Source organism: Anarrhichthys ocellatus, unplaced genomic scaffold, assembly GCF_004355925.1.
Source record: "Anarrhichthys ocellatus isolate YVR2014 unplaced genomic scaffold, GSC_Weel_1.0 scaffold12, whole genome shotgun sequence".
NCBI lineage: Eukaryota > Metazoa > Chordata > Actinopteri > Perciformes > Anarhichadidae > Anarrhichthys > Anarrhichthys ocellatus.
This window is the reverse complement of record NW_022280042.1, coordinates 7371092-7388969: the sequence shown is the minus strand read 5'-3', so window position 1 is coordinate 7388969 and position 17878 is coordinate 7371092. Positions and strand designations below refer to the sequence as shown.

Genomic DNA, 17878 nt, shown 5'->3' with positions numbered 1-17878 from the left:
CTGTCAAGATGGGGTGCTGAGTGTACATTAATGAGAAATAAAATGAACTTTTTTGATTTTAGCAAATGGCTGCAATGAAACAAAGAGTGAACAATTGAAAGGGGTCTGAATACTTTCCGTACCCACTGTATAACACAATGAAGAGGAACCAGAAGTGGAATCAAATGAAATGAAACAAACACATGAGGCCATTTTACTTGAAAGGTGACCTTCATAAGGAATATAAAAACTCTTCTTCTTGCTTTTTTTTAAATTTCAGTATGTTCCGTACGTTTTGGCACTAAGTTAGGAAGGGTCTCTTCTCGCCCTGTAAATGTTAACTTGTCCGGCAGGTCGCTTCTTTATTTATTTCTTTAGCTTTATTTAATTGACTTAGTTTAGTTAAGTCCACTGAGAATAGTCTGTGTGCAAACTAACTTCCACACCAAGTGCTCAAGCTATAAAGACTTACAATGACGGCCAGTCCACGCCTTTACTTGAGTTTACCAACATTTTTGTGTAAACAGCTCTTATTTCAATCAGTTGTCTGCTTTATTAACCTTGAAGATGAGACACAAGTCAACTCAAATTTATCGGAAGCTACAAGGTGAGAATCCACAGCGCTGGAGGCGATTTGAGGAGCCACATCTGCACTGTATTTGACCCTTGAGTGAAATTCAGAGGAAATGCAGTGTGAAAGTGCAAAGCTTCCTGCTGAGGTCTGTTGTCTCTTACGGCTCTAACTGAACCACACATCTGCGGTGGGAGGTGACACTAACACACACTGCTGTAACAGTCAGATTAGTGCAAGTGTGGACGGTGCTGAGGGCCTGATAGTGCAGCGGGCTCATGAGGGCATACACCGGCGGCTATGAAGGTAAATATGTTGCAATGCCTCTGATATCGTGTTGATGTTTGAGCTGAATAATGTGAAATACCTACATAGTTTTATTAGAATTTGAAGTCGCATGATGAACTTCAAACAAAGAGAAAGTGACTGTATACTGTATAGTATTGGTGGGAGAATTACTCTACTCCTTTACTTAAGTGAAAGCACCAGTAGAAAGTAAGTAAGTACAATGTTGAGGTACTTGTACTTTGCTTAAAATACATACACATTGTTTTAGATTAAATCAGTGGTTTCCAACACTTTCGTCTGTTGACTAGTTAACAAAAAAGCTGTGTTGAGTTTCATTGCCTGGAAAATAATTGTTGGAAGCTCTCAGAGGTGCTTTTAATTTATTTTTTTAAGTAAAAAAAATGAATATAAATGCGAGTAGCAGACATGTAGGTATATTGTGCTGATAATACACTTAATGTGATTTGAGTGAAGTGGTATTCAGCTGGTTGCAATCTGCAACCACACCACTGGATGCCCCCAAATCCCACACACTGTCCCTTTAAGGAGGACTTTTAATGAAATGGAGTACTTACATTGTTGTATTTAAACTGTTACTTAAGTAAAAGATCTGAGTACTTCTTCCACCACATTATTAAAGTAATAATACCACAGTGTAAAAACACTACATAATGTAAAAGCCGTTGCAGCTGCTGCAGTACATTCAGCAGATACACACAGATGTTAATAGAGGATATTGACTGACCCATTTCTGACCGCAGCAATTTCCCCTCACAGTTCTGCCAGACAATAACTTCCAAACTCCAACGCTATTCAACCTCGAGCCAAGAAAGCAATTACAGTGCTGACACTTTCACCAGGCACATCTGTTGAAATCCCAACCCAGCATCTGTGTTTATCCCCGTGAATAAACACTGGACATTTTCCTCAGAGGAAGTGGTTCAGACGTTCAAGTGCAAATACCCAGTGTATGTGTATATATATATATATATATATATATATATATTTACAGATCTTTGAGACAAAAAAAAGACATTTGAAGTCACTTTCAGAACTTGTGACAGGCTTTTTTTCATAAATACAAAATATAATCAGCAGGCTAATCTAATAATTGATAGTTTGAGGCCTTGTTTTAAAATCAAATACTTTTGGTTTGTTGATTTATTCCCTAAACCTTATACACTTTTGACACGTTTCCTATTTTTTTTTTATTGTTTGTGGAAACAACTGTAGAGACATTTAAATTACATTTAAATCACAAATCTCATAAATCTCTCTCTCTCTCTCTCTCTCTCTCTCTCTCTCTGTCTCTCTCTCTCTCTCTCTCTCTCTCTCTCTCTCTCTGTCTCTCTCTCTCTCTCTCTCTCTCTCTCTCTCTCTCTCTCTCTCTCTCTCTCTCTCTGTCTCCAACACTATCTGTCCAACAAGCCCACAAGTGGTCAAAGTGACACCTATAAACGGTTTTAGTTAGGCTTAGTGTCGGGTAAATGGAAGGCATCTATGAGGTAACGCTCTTCAAACAAGCCGTGCTGCATTAGGGAAGACATCCACTGTCTATTTGTTTGCTGAGGATGTCCGGAGTGGGGGGTCTGATGTCTATTCCCCATAAAGGCTCAGCTTTATATTTGTTAAGCTTTTAACAGGCTTTTAGCATTGACTGTGACTGGTCAACACGTATGCAGTAGATGCAAAGTGGGAAACTTCCACTGACTTTATTTTTAGTCCCCCTGCGAAACCAAAGTGTGCTTGACGCTGTCTTGTTAAAATATCATATTATTCTGATACAGCGTATATGGCGTTTATGACAGTTGACAGTTTATCAGCCTTCGTCCCATCTGTACAGCTGTTATCAGTCATCCAAAAGTCATGTAAAGTCAACTGATACATGGACTAGGGCCAGGACTATATTTGGGCAAAGGCATGACCCGCCTTCAACCGCCTCTGATTGGCTAATGTCTTCATTGGTTGGGTTGGTTAGGTTTAGGCATGAGCAGTGAAATTGGTTAGCCTAAGGGTAAGACTATCTGGGTAAGCCAATCAGAGGCCGAGTAGGGCGGGTCACGCCCAAAAAATATCACTGACCGTACTGTTTACCATGTACACCATATCAGTTTAGCATGCTAACATTATCAAATTAGCACTAAGCACAAAGAACAGCCGAGGCTGATGGGAGTGTCATAGTTTTGCAGGTAGTTTATCAAAAACCAAAGTATTGGACACGTTGGAAGTTTGAGCTTTTGATCACAAAATACAATTCATTTAGTGGGGGACATGAATACATGTCTGGACCTAACTTCTTGGCATTTATTTATTGTTAATTGACACTTAACTCAAATTCACAAATTCACAACGTCATGAAAAGTCAGTGGGATGATTCGTCCTCTGGGGACCGTGAACGTATGTGCCCAATTTCTTGGCAATCCATAGTAGTGGAGATATTCCAGTCAGTATTTCCACCCAACATTGCCACCCCTGGAGCCTTGGCACTAGCATGGCTAAAAGCAGTGGAGCAAAGATCCTTTTGTTTTCCAAATCATGAAGATGGCAATACTGAATATACAAAATAATGGTACTCGTAATCTTCTCATGAAGTGGGGAATTCATCGTCAAATGTGGTACTCATAAAAGAGAAATTGGCATTAAACTGAGACGGATGAGCAATAATTATGATCTACATCTACAGTATGAATGCTGTGATGTTTTCTATTAATTTGGATATTTGTCCATGTTTTCATTCATACTTTTTTTTATGTTTGCAATAATTCAAATTCATTTTATCGATTTTTTGCTGCCTAAAATAATATAAAACATTCAAGTGCATTGAGTTAAAAGATATTCATATCCACCTTTAAAAAATGTCTAACTTTAAATTAGCTGATACTGACATTATCGTATAGTATTATATTTACTTTACATACCATATGAATCTGTTTAACCCTGAACTGGACCAAAGGCATCCCTTATATTCTGCATATTCATTGATTTCCAAAGATGTATTTTCTGTACCCAGGTAGAATTTTTGTTTTCCTTTGGTCTGCATTTCTTAAGGAGGAATATGTTTGCCTGTACGACCAGCTGGATTATCATGAGTCACTGTACTGTACCAGGATCTGCTGTGCAACCAATCCAAGCTCTTTACTCAGTAAACATAATTCAAAAAGTCCCTGTTAGACAAGAATACTGCATTTGTTAAAAACATATGAATGTTGCAGCTTTGAACAAAAATACTACTTATTTGAACTGCAGTTTACGAGTAGAATAGTCTGTATTTTGGCCACATTCTCAAATAGATGGCCGTATATGAATGCTTAGGATACATGAAGGGAATAGTGGACACTTTGGGGGAACGGCCTTAAAAGTAGCCGCTAACTTCCTCAAACACCACCGGCATGCATTCTGGCGAAATTCGCTCCGCTGCGCATTTATTGTCCCCACCTTTGAAACTTTAGTTGAGATAATATTTACCGAGCAAAAGCACGCGTGTGCCATAACTCTAAAGTGCAGTCTGCTCCGCGCGCGCGCGTGCACCGACGGGCTTGTGATTCGGACGGTGATATCGGTCTCACACTTTCACCTCAGCGCAGAAACGATGGTTGGTGGTTTTGTTAATACTCACATATCAGGTGTTAATGTCCGGGGGAGCATTTCTGACTTTATGGTCCGCTCACCTCTGCGCAGGTTTCCATCGGTAAGGTGCTCCTCGGAGTGTTCGGGGTGGCGGTGGTCGTCATTCTGATAGCGGTACCCACGGCTATATTCTTGAAAGGTGAGTCTTTCTGCTATTTAGATGATTAACATGTTTCACATGTTTGGCATCAGCGCGCTGCTGTTGTTTTTTGTTGTGGTGCGGGGCGCCGTTTAGTCGCTTTACGCATGCGTCATTACGCATGATCTGTTTGAAATGGCACCGCTTCAAAATAAGCCTATGCGTACATGTAAAGCAATTTATGCTTCCATTTCAAAATAAAACACAAATTCAGGGTGTTTCTCTGATACAACACGTGTGTGCCTTTAAATAGTTTCATTTTCACTCAGCACACATATGACATAAATAGCCCCAAATACGCACTTACCCGTGAGCAATATTTCCCCTGTCATTATCAGTCACAGCCTTTACAGCACTTGCCTTCCTTTATAATGATGACCGGATATGTGTGTGTATAATATCATATCTATAACATGTGACCTTCAAGTCCCTGCCAATGTGTTGTTGTTTTTCAGAGGAGCAGGAGGGGAACAAGAACACGAGATTTTTCACACTGGAGGATGTCTTCAACAGTTCACTGAAACCAAAGTCCATCAGCATGAGGTGGATCTCAGGTGAGATTATTACACCCGTGGAAAGGAGCGATAAAGTGGAGGTGACACTGATTACAGCCACACGGCTATAAATGTGTCCTAAAGGATGCTTTGCTATCAGTCAGCTACAGTCCTCCTTCATTCTAGTTACTAATTCACTTAGATTGATCCCCTCATTCATGTGTGTGTGAATTATTGCTCCACGACTTTGTCTGTTTAGCTGATGTTTTTTGGGATTTGCATGCTTGTCCTCCATTTTAAATCAAATATTAAATTCTATTTGACTTTTTTTCCCCCCTCATCTTTCACAGATCACGAGTTTCTGAATAAGTCCCAGGGCTCAGTTTTCCTCCAGAACGTGGTCACAGGAGTGTCCTCTGAGTTCTTGAGCAGAGACAACTTCGTAAGTCGTCCACCCCGAGTGCATCTGTGCGCTTCATTTGTGTAACCGCATGAAATTGGCATGAAAACTACATACCCGTCCGAAACAGTCACAGTCTTGTCTGTGAGGTCATGAGCATGGTTCTGTGAAACTCTCACAAAAGTTTTATTTTTCCCGATACAGAGCGAAAAGGGCGCTTATGATTACCAGCTGTCCGCTGACCGCAACTATGTTGCATTCATGAGCAAACGTTCCAAGGTACAATCAGCTTTTATTCACATAAATCGGACGCAGATTTAAACTGTTCACACTACAGTGTTGTTGTTTTTTTGTCCCATTAGCTGTGGCGGCATTCTTTTACTGCTACATATTCACTCTATGACCGGGTATTAAAGTAAGTACCCTTATTCTGAAAGTATGTGGTTTCCTATGGCGTGTTACATTCATGCACTTATAATAATGCAATGCACGTCAGTTAAAAGCATCCACCAAATGGTCCATGTTTAACGTGCAAAGTAGATTATTTTAGAATATTTCTTCTGAAATGAAAAAAATGGTACAGCTCATCACAGTTTCACCAATCTGTTTTTCATTTCGCTTCATCTCAGCACATTTCTCCCACCCTCTGACATTCCTGAAGAGATCCAGTACTTTGCCTGGGCTCCTCAGGGGAACAAATTGGTAAGCTTTGCACACGTAATGATTACTGTTATGTGCATAACTTTGAGCGACGGTTGGGCTTTGAAGGTTGGTGATGGATGAGGTGATCGACCTTTCCCAAACACTTGAGCAGAGCAAACTAGGTTCGTTGTGAACAAACCAGGCTGGCCTTTCTTTAAACCCACGTATTTGTGTTTTTATTTTCAGGCCTATGTTTGGAAAAACAATGTGTATATAAAGATCAGCTCTGGGTCGCCCCCGAAGCAAGTCACTGACAATGGCAAGGAGAATCTGATTTTGAATGGGATCCCAGACTGGGTGTATGAGGGTAAGTGGCACATGATGTCACACAGAGAGCAACACTACAACACCCAATTAATTGTTCCACCAAAGTAAGAGATTTTCACCTTTGACTCTCAGATGAGAATGATTTACTCCTTTCCAGTTGTTCTGATACACTGTTCATGGCTGTACTAAAACTACGAAAAGCAATGCACTAAAATTCGTATTTAATCGATTCGTATGCAAACCACGAAATTCTGAACCAGGACAGAAGAGGGCGGGGCCGGGCGGGGTTGGGGTTTAAAAACACTGGACTTTCACCCAGGAGACCTCTGTTCATGTCCTGTGTGAAACCAGAAGTCAACATTGACTTACAGTATATGTCACACAACTTCCATACTTAAGTAATGTCACTTCCGTAGTCACTTGGAAGTCCCCCATGGAAGTCCTGAACCCTAACGCAGCTTCACACTTTCCCCCTTACAGAGGAGATGTTCTCATCCAATCAGGGCCTCTGGTGGTCCCCTGGAGGAAAGTACGTGGCTTACGTTGAGACCAACGACACAGACGTCCACACCATAGAGTACGCCTGGTATGGCGAGAACCAGTACCCCAGCACTGTTTCCATTCCATATCCAAAGGTGGGACGTCCATCCGGGCCTTGTCTGACTCTAACGAGCTTGTACTGGGATCAATGTATTCAATCAACGTGTGTATCTTACATCCTTCTGTTGTGCAGCCTGGTACTCCCAACCCTACTGTGAGACTGTTTGTTGTGGACACTGACAACAAAACTAATATCTCTGAGGTTGTTGTTCCAGCCTCCTTCAGCTCGAGGTAATGAATCAGCCTCTCTATTATTATTATTATAGGGAAGTAAATCAGGAACAAAAAAAAGCTGAAATATTTGTTTGTTGCCCCATAGTGAGCACTACTTGGCGACTGTTACTTGGGCAACCGATGAACGTCTTGCTGTCCAATGGCTGAAGAGAGCACAAAACCACCTCATCCTTCAGATCTACAATTTTAGTGGAGTCAGCTGGGTTCCCGATGAGGTAAAACAAGATATTATGAAGAAGTATTATGGTGTTTCTACATTATATAGCATACAATTGGACACTGGTGTTACACAGAGATACTATGCAAGCCCAAACCATGTAAACATTTAAATAGAAGTTAAACCTACACAGAGCAACATGTTTTACTGAAAGGGAGGATAAGCTAAAGGTTTTAAATACTAATATTCAGTTTTCCATATGTACATAGAAAGAGTAATTGGCAGATGTGAATTTTTCTCTTATTCATACTGGCCCTCGGCTCTGTGAGGCTTTTGAATGAAATGCTAATATCAGCACGCTAACATGCGTGTGGTGACAATGCTGATGTTTAGTGGGTGGAATGTTTATCTCATTCACTATCTTAGTTTGGCGTGTTAGCATGCTAACATTTGCTAATTCGCACTGAACACAAAGTACAGCCGTAGATGCACATGGGGAAGCCCATGAGGCCTCATCCTCTGGGGACCACAGATGTTTGTACAAACTTCTACGAGAATCCATCAGTAGTTCTTGAGATATTTTGGTCTGGACCAAAGTGGTAGACCAACTGACATTGCTATCTATAGAGCCAATAACCAATAAAACACAGCGTATTGTTTTACGACAGACTTAAACAAGTTATCCTTTTAACTACCTGGAATATAGCAAGACCTACTTATATACTGAGCAATACTGAATCATGAGCATTTATTTTCTAAGCTCCATGTCACAAACTCTTGCTGTTCACATTGTTCCTTTTATTAATGATCATAATGCTAAGTCACTGGGAGTCACAGTTGTTGATTTAACCTGGTTGTAAACACATGAAGACATTTTTGCTTTTGCTTGCTAAGCCCTTCCACTCCAATGTTAGCTGAAGGGTTTATCAAATTTTGTTCTGTGTTGCAACATCTCTTTTAGCGAAGACTGATAAGGCTTGTAAGTTGTAATAAAATCTAGCTTAGTGCAGCTATAAAAACTAAGTGTATCTCTTTTTACAGCACCTGGAGGTGAAGAGTCTCAATGGATGGATTGGAAGGGTATGTCCAGTGCACAATTAAAGGTTATATATATATTTTGTGTGTTAAAGCCTGATATTTCTTCTTCCCCTGTGTCTTAGAGCTCCATAGTTGTCCAAAAACCTACCATGAATACACACACTATTGTTTATTTTGACTCAATCCCACAATCACTCCCCTGCTTACCAAAATACTCACTAAAGCACGAAATGTGGATTATTCTGCCGCTGAAAATAGTCCCAATAATGATGATAACTACAGTGCCCAGCTACTTTCACACATTACCAAACCTTTCCTTTTAAATAAAACTATACTATATTTAGTTTTCTAAGATTTACACATCTGTTCTTTTTAGTTCTCTCCACCAGAACCAGTCTTTGACGAAGACAAGAACAGCTATTACCTGTTGATGAGCAACACCGAAGGGTACAAGCACATCCATCATGTGGTTGGGGTAGGTTGAATGATTTATTTTAGTCCAGTATAACAACGGCAAATTGCCCCTTTTTTGAGAATTGCACAATATGACCCATATTGTGCAGTATCCATTGTTTTTCTGTAGCATTCTGCACATTCTGCTCTGACTCACCATGCAGGGCACAGCTACAGCAATCACCTTTGGAGCATGGGAAGTCATCGACATTCTGAAAGTAACTGCAGACAGTGTGTAAGTTGCTGTGTCATCTGCATACAGCTGCATAACGCCTGACGAGCACACAATTTCTCTCTTGAGAGAAAAATGGATGGATATTTCCACACTGCATGACTGTACAGCTTCCTGTAGTCTGCGAATGATCGGAAATATTGTGTGTCTTTAGTGTCTTTAATGCATGATATTATGCAAATACTATATTTGGAGTTTAAGAGAAAATTGTCATCTGAAAATTCCTTCTCACTCATTCATAACATTCCTCAGATATTATTCAAGTAATGAAGAGGGCAACAAGCCAGGTGGAAGGAACGTTTACAAGTAAGGGCTTTATTTGACAATTTTAATATTCTTTTTTGTTATTTCATCATTTTTGATACAAAGCATTTCTTCAGACTTAAAGTGAGTGTGTGTGTGTCAGGTGGACCAAACAAGGGCCCAAGTGTCTGACTTGTGGGTTCCGCGGAGAAGACTGTCAGTATAACTCTGCCTACTTCAGCCACAATGCCTCCTTCTACCGTATGAGCTGCAGCGGTCAGTTATACTTTTGTGTAATACATACGGTGGTATATTGCATTATTATTATGTATACAGAATATATCATATACAATAATAGCTTATACTATTGTTGTCATTCTTACGCACAGGTCCTGGCATTCCTTACCATTCTCTCATGGATAACAGGAATGATAAAGGTGATCCAGAAATTTGAAATAAAATCTGAAATAATATCAAAGAAGGAGAAAATGTTATTCTAATGAGCCATCTATATCTTTTTTTAATTTGTAGAGCTCAATGTTTTGGAGGACAATCAAGCATTTAGCAGCCTGATAGCTGACATCCAAATGCCGACTATGCGACGCCGCTCCATCACACTCCAAGGATACAGTAAGTGAATTCAACAGCCACGAATTAAACAAAGAGTTGCAGATGGGTAGACTTTGTTACTGTTAGACCGAGCCCCCTGTTTCCACTCTTTGTGCTAAGCTAAGCTAACCGGCTACTTGCGGTAGCTTCATGAGAGTGGTATCAATCTTCTCATCCAGCCCACAGCAAGAACGCAAATATGCGTTATTCCCAAAATGTTGAAGGACACTATTATATAGATTGGGAGCTACTTGAAAGTGAAAAGAGAGTATGTCTTCCACCACTGTTTTCCACTCACCATCAATGATTATTCACATCTTTCTAATCTGTTTGACAGATCTCTGGTACCAGATGTTTTTGCCTCCAGGTTTTGATGAATCCAAGAAGTACCCTTTACTAATAGATGTGTAAGAATTTATCAAAAATAAAGAACTAACATTTAATTATAAATGCTTTTCAATGGACAGTTCATAAGCTGATACTAAATGTTGCCCAACCGTCCAGGTATGCCGGTCCCTGCAGTCAGAAAGCAGACTACGTCTACAGGGTGAGCTGGTCCACCTACCTGGCCAGCACTGAGAAAGTCATCGTCGCCAGCTTTGATGGAAGAGGAAGCGGGTACCAAGGCGACAAGTTAATGCACGCAATCTACAAAGGTCTGGGAACCTATGAAGTGGAAGATCAGATAACAGCAGCCAGGTAAGGAAAGCGAGGACCGGTTTAGACAAGTCAATGCGTCCCCCCGCTCGAACAAACAGCTTCACCCTCCGTTTCCCAGGAAAGCTTGATCAAACTAGATTTGACATGTTTCTGTGGTTGAATTGCTATCAGGTGTACACAGACATACACACAGCAGTCATCATGAGCATCACGGAGTGACGGTGATGATCAGAAAGCCTGTCGACATCCTTTTAAATTACTGCCCCATGTTGAGATAATTGTCTTTTTCTTGTATTTTAGGGAATTCATCAAAATGGGCTATGTTGACAAAGACAGAATTGCTATTTGGGGCTGGGTAAGTTATCAAGACCTTGTATAGAAACACTTTTCCTTAAACACAAAAGTGATCAAAAATGATGTATTACATTCGTCCCTGCTGATAATGATTTTTTGGTTTTTAAATTTATTTATTTATTTATTATTTATAACTTTTGAGGCAAGAAATAGGCAATGCAGTAACAGCATCTTGATCGGTATTCAGTTACCGGCTGTAGCTTGAAGAAATATGCAGTGTTTTAATTTAATTTAATAGTTCAGATGGCAATAAAGGGCCCTGAACAATGAGTTCATGTTGCACCCTGCCGTCAGTGTGCTCTGACTTTACTAAAGGGTTAGGACGAGCTGCAGTTATGAGCTGTCTTTCTGTCACAGTCTTACGGCGGATACGTGACGTCAATGGCCTTGGGATCTGGAAGTGGAGTTTTCAAATGTGGAATGGCGGTCGCTCCAGTGTCCAAATGGGAATATTATGGTAAGTGCTTCATGCTTACAACCTCCTCAGACCGAACACACTCGCTATACGGCGCACAATATCGGCAATAATCCGTCTGTTTATTCCAGATTCCATCTACACGGAGCGCTACATGATGGAGCCCTCAGAGAATTATCCGGCCTACATTGTGAGTTTCCCACTCAGCGATATCGCGATCGTCTCTCGTATCTGACGGTCGATATTCGTCACGCCTGTGGTCACCAATAACCATAAATCTGATTGTGTGCAGAATTCCACAGTAACTGCCAGGGCCAAGAATTTCCATTCAGTGCAGTATCTTCTGGTTCATGGAACAGCTGACGGTGAGTTATGCAGGGCTACTATTTATCTGTTAACGATTTAAGTTATATGTTATACAGTGATGCCAATAGGCCCTATGCGTTGAGAGGCTTGTTAATCATCTCACGTTGTTGTTTTTCTAGACAATGTTCATTTCCAGCAGGCAGCCGAGATCTCTGAAGCTCTGGTGGACGAGCAGGTGGACTTTGAGGCGATGGTGAGTAATGTGGAAAATCCAATGACTGGAAGAGTGTGGCTTAGTGTCATAGAGTAATATTTCTCTTTTTTTGCATCTTTTAGTGGTACACGGACAAGGATCATGGGCTCGGCGGCTCGGCCTACCAACACGTCTACACACACATGAGTCACTTCCTACAGAGGTGCTTTGCATGAGGTCCACTGGATCTCTTTACATTGCCTCATGTGAATAATTAGTGCTCCAAACGCCAGAAAAGTACAAAATGTCATAATATAGTTCTGTGTCTGAGAAGTCAGAAAAAAAAGCTTATCTGTAAATTTTAACTTACAGTTTTACTTGTAACACAGACATGAAAAATGTGATTTATTTTGTAATTTTTTTTGTTTCATTGATTAAAGTTTTAAAGAGGTTGTTATTTGACTTAATGTTTAGTTTGTTCACCATCTTAGTTGACCAAACACCAGCAAAACCATTGGCCTCCGCTGTACTTTGTGTTTAGCGGTAATTATTAGCAAATGCTTACAAACAAAACAAAGACGGTCAATATGGAAAGTCTACCTAAAATTAGCATGTTAGCATTTATCCTTGTGAGTATGTTAGCATGCTATAGCACTTAGCAAGTAGTCTACAGCCTGATAGACACAACTTGAGGTTGTTTTAAACGTCAATTTCGGACAAAAAAAACAGGCTTGGTGTGCAAAGGCCTTTAGTCTTGTGGGAAATAATAGCCTGCTAGACAAAGGAGAAGGGTAAATAAGTTACCTTTCTGACAGTCAACCTCAGTACTCTTTACTGTATTGAATAAAACTTTGGGAAATTTTGGAAATAATAATTGAAAAATAGTTTTTTCAGCCTTGCCACTATACTAATATTTATTTTCAACAGATAAAATACATCGGGAACTGCAGCCTATGTGAGAGTCTTACAGCAATATGTGAAGATTTATTTTTATAGAGCATCACTCTTTATCAAACAATGGCCCTTGTAAAATAGAGATTAAAAAAAGCTCAATATCCCCCATCTTTTAAATTTCATCGGAAAAAACCCACAAATACTGACTCACCTCCCAGATATGACAGCACACGTATCGCTGCCTGTCATGATGACACAGTAGCACATTAAGGCATCTTCCCTACTCTGCTTAACAGGATGAGCTGCGTGTGTTTGATCTTGACACCTAAGTACAGGCTGGCAGCACGCATGAACGGCGTCTTTCCCCTCTGAGCAAACGCTCGGCTTGTTGATTCGGGGCCCGTGTGTCTAATGGGTTGAGAGTAACAGGTGGACCTGGCGGAGTGGCGAAATGGGCCCACCTGAGCAGACCCGTCCTCCTTCCTCCTGTTACAGTATATAAGAGCACAAAGTAAGAGAGGAGAGCTAGAGACACACACACCAGGAACAAGCGGAGGAACTACCAGCACCGTTCTTTGGAAAGAGAGACGAAAAGGTGAGCCGGGTTTTGTTTGCAATGGTGAAACCACTTTAGCTTTGGGATCCAATATGCAAACTCTTTCTTTATGTGTGTGTGTGTGTGTGTGCTGTTCTGTGGTGTAGGTCATAACCATGAAAAGCATCCACTCCCTGGCTGGTATCCTTCTGGTCCTCGGCTTTGTCCAGAGCAGCTGGCAGGTTCCTCTGCAGGAAGCTGATGACAGCTCACGGTACAGAAATCCCTTTGAAACAGATGAGGTTTTGTTTTAGTCTCAGGACCACAGGTTGTCGCTACTTTTCTTTGCGTTAAAACGTCCTACCTATTTCCTGCAGAAATAGAAGAAACCGTGTTCAAATCTGACTGACTCACAATTAAAATTGTGGTTTTATTTTTGATTGCATCCCAAATAGCAACATTCATAAGATAGCCTGAGTGATGTGACCCGTATGAGATCCCAAAGAGGCCAAATCATTTGTAAACTCAAACTTGGCTCTCCATGCTGCGCTGTAGCTTCGAGGCAGACGAGACGTTAGCGGAGGAGGCGAGGGAGCTGTCGAACACCAAGAGACATTCGGAGGGGACCTTCTCAAACGACTACAGCAAATACCTGGAGGACAGGAAGGCGCAGGACTTCGTTCGGTGGCTGATGAACAACAAGAGGAGCGGGTCAGTGTGGGATCCGTTCCAAAAATCACCAGGAGAATTTGTATTGTGAAAAGATTTGACTTGTTAAGCCAATGAAACGTTGAGATAACTCTTAGGGGTCGTGAGATGATTAACGGGAGAGTAAAGAAGAAGAACGGTTCTGCGATACACAAATATACATTCTTTTTGTTTTTACTTTTCCCGAATATTTTGTTTTATACGTTTGTTTTTTTATGTCAAAACTTAATCAGAAGAGTAACTAGGTGTGCGCAGATAAATGTAGTGGAGTAAAAAGTACAATATGACCCTCGAAAGTGTAGTAGAGTAGTGTAAAGTAGCATAAAATTGATATATTTCAGTGAAATATCTTCAAATTGTATTTATTACATTACTTGAGTAAGTCTACTTAGTTACTTTTCACCACTGGATAACAGGGATGTGTCCCCCTGACAGCCTTTTAAAATAATATTCAGCATTTCCCTCACTGAGTGTCTCTGTGTGTCCGCAGTGCTGAAGAAAAGCGCCACGCGGATGGGACCTTCACCAGCGACGTGAGCTCGTACCTCAATGACCAGGCCATCAAAGATTTTGTCGCCAAACTCAAGTCCGGAAAAGTCAGAAGAGAGTAGGCTGACCGACCCTCCCTCCCTCTCCTCCTCCTACAGTACCTAAAAACCCGACCGGCCTGTGTCTGATTCCACTGTGACGAGAGAGACAGAGACAAAAGAGCTAATCAACTGCTTCTTGTGCCTCCTTTTCCTTTTCTTTTGTTTTTTTCCCCTTCATGTTCCTTGTGGTTGTCCTCAAATAAATCACATGAACTTCTTGCACTGTGTTGATTGATGTGTTACAACCCGTGTGTTGATTGATTGAAATGATTCGTTTTGAAGCAAACAAAACAACAACTGTGCAAGCGGACGCTGAACGAATCACGGGACGATCAGAGCGACACAATGTATTCACTTCTCGGGAAAAATGACGAGACAAATTTCTTGGTGAAAACTGCACCGGGGGCCAAATACAACAGTTGGACTGGCGGGATTTTCCACGTTGCGGGGCCGCCGGCCCTTATTGGCCAGTGTTTACATTGTGTGCCTGTGTACATACTCAGATCTGAAACGGACAGGCGGGGCGAAGCGTTCAGCAGGAGGCATGTAGATGGGAGCTTCACCAGTGATGTGAACAAAGTGCTGGACTCCATGGCTGCCAAGGAATATTTACTCTGGGTCATGACCTCCAAGCCGTCAGGGGAGAGGTAAAAACCCAGTTGCACGGCTGAGCCGATAACCGCTAGAAATGCTAGACTCGTGATTGTGGTTTTTCTCTCTTTTGCAGTAAGAAAAGACAAGCGGACCAATGAGACGCTCCTCAAGGACTCCCCTCTGTGCGCTCCGCACAAAGCCATAAACAGGAGGAATAGAAAGCCATACCGCTTTGCATGTTGTGACGTCAACACTATATTTAAATTTGTAAGTCTTCTTTTTTTTAACTCACCGTTCGTGACGCAAAGATACAAAAAAAAAAAAACGACGACTCTTCCACGGTGCACCAGAGAGAAGACAAGGAATCAAGGGCACATTTTTTTCTACAAATTTAAATTATTTTCTATATTTATATAAGAACACAAAAAGTGAAATCTCAGGTAGGCCTATAGAAAAAACGTGTAGCGTAGTTCATTGATTATTCATCCGCTCTGCAAAATAAAGTTTTTCATTGTGCGTTTGTGGGATTATTTTTAGATGGATATTATAATCACTTTTCAATAATTGTGGCTCCCAGATATTGGTTCCTACTGAAGATTTTTTTAAACAGCTCACAGGTACTGTATATCAGTTCATTTAAGTATGTTTTCAACATTTTTTTATGTCTTAAGACAATAGAAAGACACCACAGTGACCTTTGACTACAAAGTCCGAGTGGACATTTGTGACAGATTGGAAGAGGTTTCCCCCTGGGTGTTATGTAAAACCTAGTCTGTTCTAGTCTTCCACATCTCGTGGCCACACAACACAATTCAAAACAGGCCTTCAGGAAGTGCAAACTTCACAGACTCCTCCCACTATTTCTGGGAAAAAAGGATAGTGGTCTCTCTCTGGGAGCATCGATGGCAGCATCATGGGTCAGAGATACAGTCGTGACCTTCTGCCATAAGGCTGGATGAGCTTCAGCAACCCCTCATCTCCAGTGGAGCCAAAGACGTGGAGCTCCTCCTGAGGTCAGAGGTCGAAACAAGGAAGCATTGAATAGATTAACTCAGGGGCAAAACAGGATGGTGCAATGTTATGTACATATATATATATATATATATAAATATATAGCAGTACAGTGAGAATATGTCTCACTAGCTGACCTCTGACCTCCCTGTGTACAAGTAAAAGGATCAATAAAGTACCACATCATCTTAGCAGGGCTTGTTTAAGATCTTTATTTATGCTCTCACTCACCCACACTCTCGTTCTCATGAAACAAATCAGAAAGCATACAGCTATCACTACCAAATTTAAGGCAGAATTTTGCACAGAAGTGGTCAAAACATTTGATATTGATATAATTCTGACCCCACTTATTAGTTTCTCTACTCAACTAAGAACCATCACTTAGACAACGGGAAAAAGAACATCTACGACAAAAGCCTGCCTTCAACACTGACTTCATGTTAGTAATATATTAGTAACATTTTACATGAATAAAATATACTATGTATTGTACATTGTTAAGACTCTTTACCGTTTATTACATGTTGCCCTTCCCAGAAAAAAGGTAGCCTATTATTGCATCTTTAGAAGTAACCATTGGTCCTGCTGCAGCGAGACAGTCAAGTCTGTTCCCCCGTCATGCAGGTCTTTTTAAAACAATTAGCTTCAGATGCTAACACAATGAGGGTCATTTGGATAGGAGATCACATGTCCATGGATGACACTTACTGACGCGATGACAGATTGATGCAGGTGGAAAACATAGAAGAGGTTTCTGTGTGGTCACCCTAGTTCAGCGTTGGCAAACGGGATGGGTTTTTAAAAAGCCAAGGCCGAGAAGCTAGAAGTACTGAAAATTGCCGACCTATTCTGAAATTGCTAGCTTGAAAATGTTTCCCAATAAGCTGTATGCTGCCCACAGAGGAATAGTGTATTTAGGTTAATATGCTTATTGTCGTGAGTTTAGATGAGAAGACGAAAACCCCTCTCGTGTCCAAATGCTAAAAATGAAGCTATCGCTAGCTCCCGGCCAAGAAACGGCAAAACAAAAACATGGCGTTTTCACATATCGCCTTTTTTGTACAGATTAAAACACAAGACAAAAAGTAAATTATGAGATTCTGGGGGATTTTGTTACATTTTGGGCAGAGCCAGCCGAGCTGTTTCACCGGTTTCATTCTTTATGCTAAGCTAACCTAGCCGCCTGCTAGCTCTAGCTTCATATTTTAGCGTACAGACATGAGAGAGGTATCGATCTTCTCGTCTAACAGAAAACTAATAAGTGTATTTCCCAGAATGTCAAACTATTCCTTTAACTGGTTTTTGGGGGAATGCTTGACTGGAGGAGAGACTTATGTTTGTAAAATAGCCATAGAGAGGACCCTGGAGTGATATGAGCAATCACTGTCACAAAAACATTTAGATATACAGAATATAGAAAATGTATATTTAATACTTTCAAAAAATTACTACTAGATTCGCTATATATCCAACTCTTTTGGGTACCAGTGAAATAGATTAGTATTGGCAAATATCTACTTTTTAGGTTTTCTATAGTGAGGTGCATCAAAGTCAATAGCGGCATTAAATGATGCACACAAAT

General features: G+C 40.8%; 2 protein-coding genes across 2 annotated transcripts; both read left to right on the top strand.

Moving 5' to 3' along the window:
* Positions 1-4318: 4318 nt before the first annotated feature.
* Positions 4319-12413, top strand: LOC116385907 (dipeptidyl peptidase 4-like). The gene is made up of 26 exons (XM_031851671.1): positions 4319-4430; positions 4517-4604; positions 5060-5158; positions 5449-5540; positions 5703-5777; positions 5861-5913; positions 6128-6200; positions 6387-6507; positions 6948-7102; positions 7201-7298; positions 7387-7516; positions 8500-8538; positions 8873-8971; positions 9114-9184; positions 9434-9487; positions 9588-9700; positions 9814-9861; positions 9956-10054; positions 10371-10440; positions 10538-10732; positions 10994-11048; positions 11405-11504; positions 11594-11652; positions 11755-11827; positions 11948-12021; positions 12105-12413. Exons 1-26 carry the CDS (start codon positions 4428-4430, stop codon positions 12195-12197), a joined length of 2229 nt encoding a protein of 742 aa, XP_031707531.1. The 5' UTR covers positions 4319-4427; the 3' UTR covers positions 12198-12413.
* Positions 12414-12513: 100 nt separating this feature from the next.
* On the top strand, positions 12514-17040 carry LOC116385914 (glucagon-like). Its single transcript, XM_031851679.1, has 5 exons — positions 12514-13664; positions 13946-14101; positions 14589-14705; positions 15192-15335; positions 15416-17040. The coding sequence occupies exons 1-5, from the start codon at positions 13567-13569 to the stop codon at positions 15438-15440; spliced, it is 540 nt and encodes a 179-aa protein (XP_031707539.1). The 5' UTR covers positions 12514-13566; the 3' UTR covers positions 15441-17040.
* Positions 17041-17878: the final 838 nt, after the last annotated feature.

Excerpts from the sequence above, each read along its gene's own strand:
- LOC116385907 (XM_031851671.1), top strand. Across the intron at positions 7,103-7,200 it reads TTTCCATTCCATATCCAAAG|CCTGGTACTCCCAACCCTAC; the intron begins GTGGGACGTCCA and ends TCTGTTGTGCAG. Across the intron at positions 11,828-11,947 it reads GGTTCATGGAACAGCTGACG|ACAATGTTCATTTCCAGCAG; the intron begins GTGAGTTATGCA and ends TTGTTTTTCTAG.
- LOC116385914 (XM_031851679.1), top strand. The coding sequence starts at position 13,567 with ATGAAAAGCATCCACTCCCTGGCTGGTATCCTTCTGGTCCTCGGCTTT. Across the intron at positions 14,102-14,588 it reads ATGAACAACAAGAGGAGCGG|TGCTGAAGAAAAGCGCCACG; the intron begins GTCAGTGTGGGA and ends GTGTGTCCGCAG. Across the intron at positions 14,706-15,191 it reads TCCGGAAAAGTCAGAAGAGA|ATCTGAAACGGACAGGCGGG; the intron begins GTAGGCTGACCG and ends GTACATACTCAG.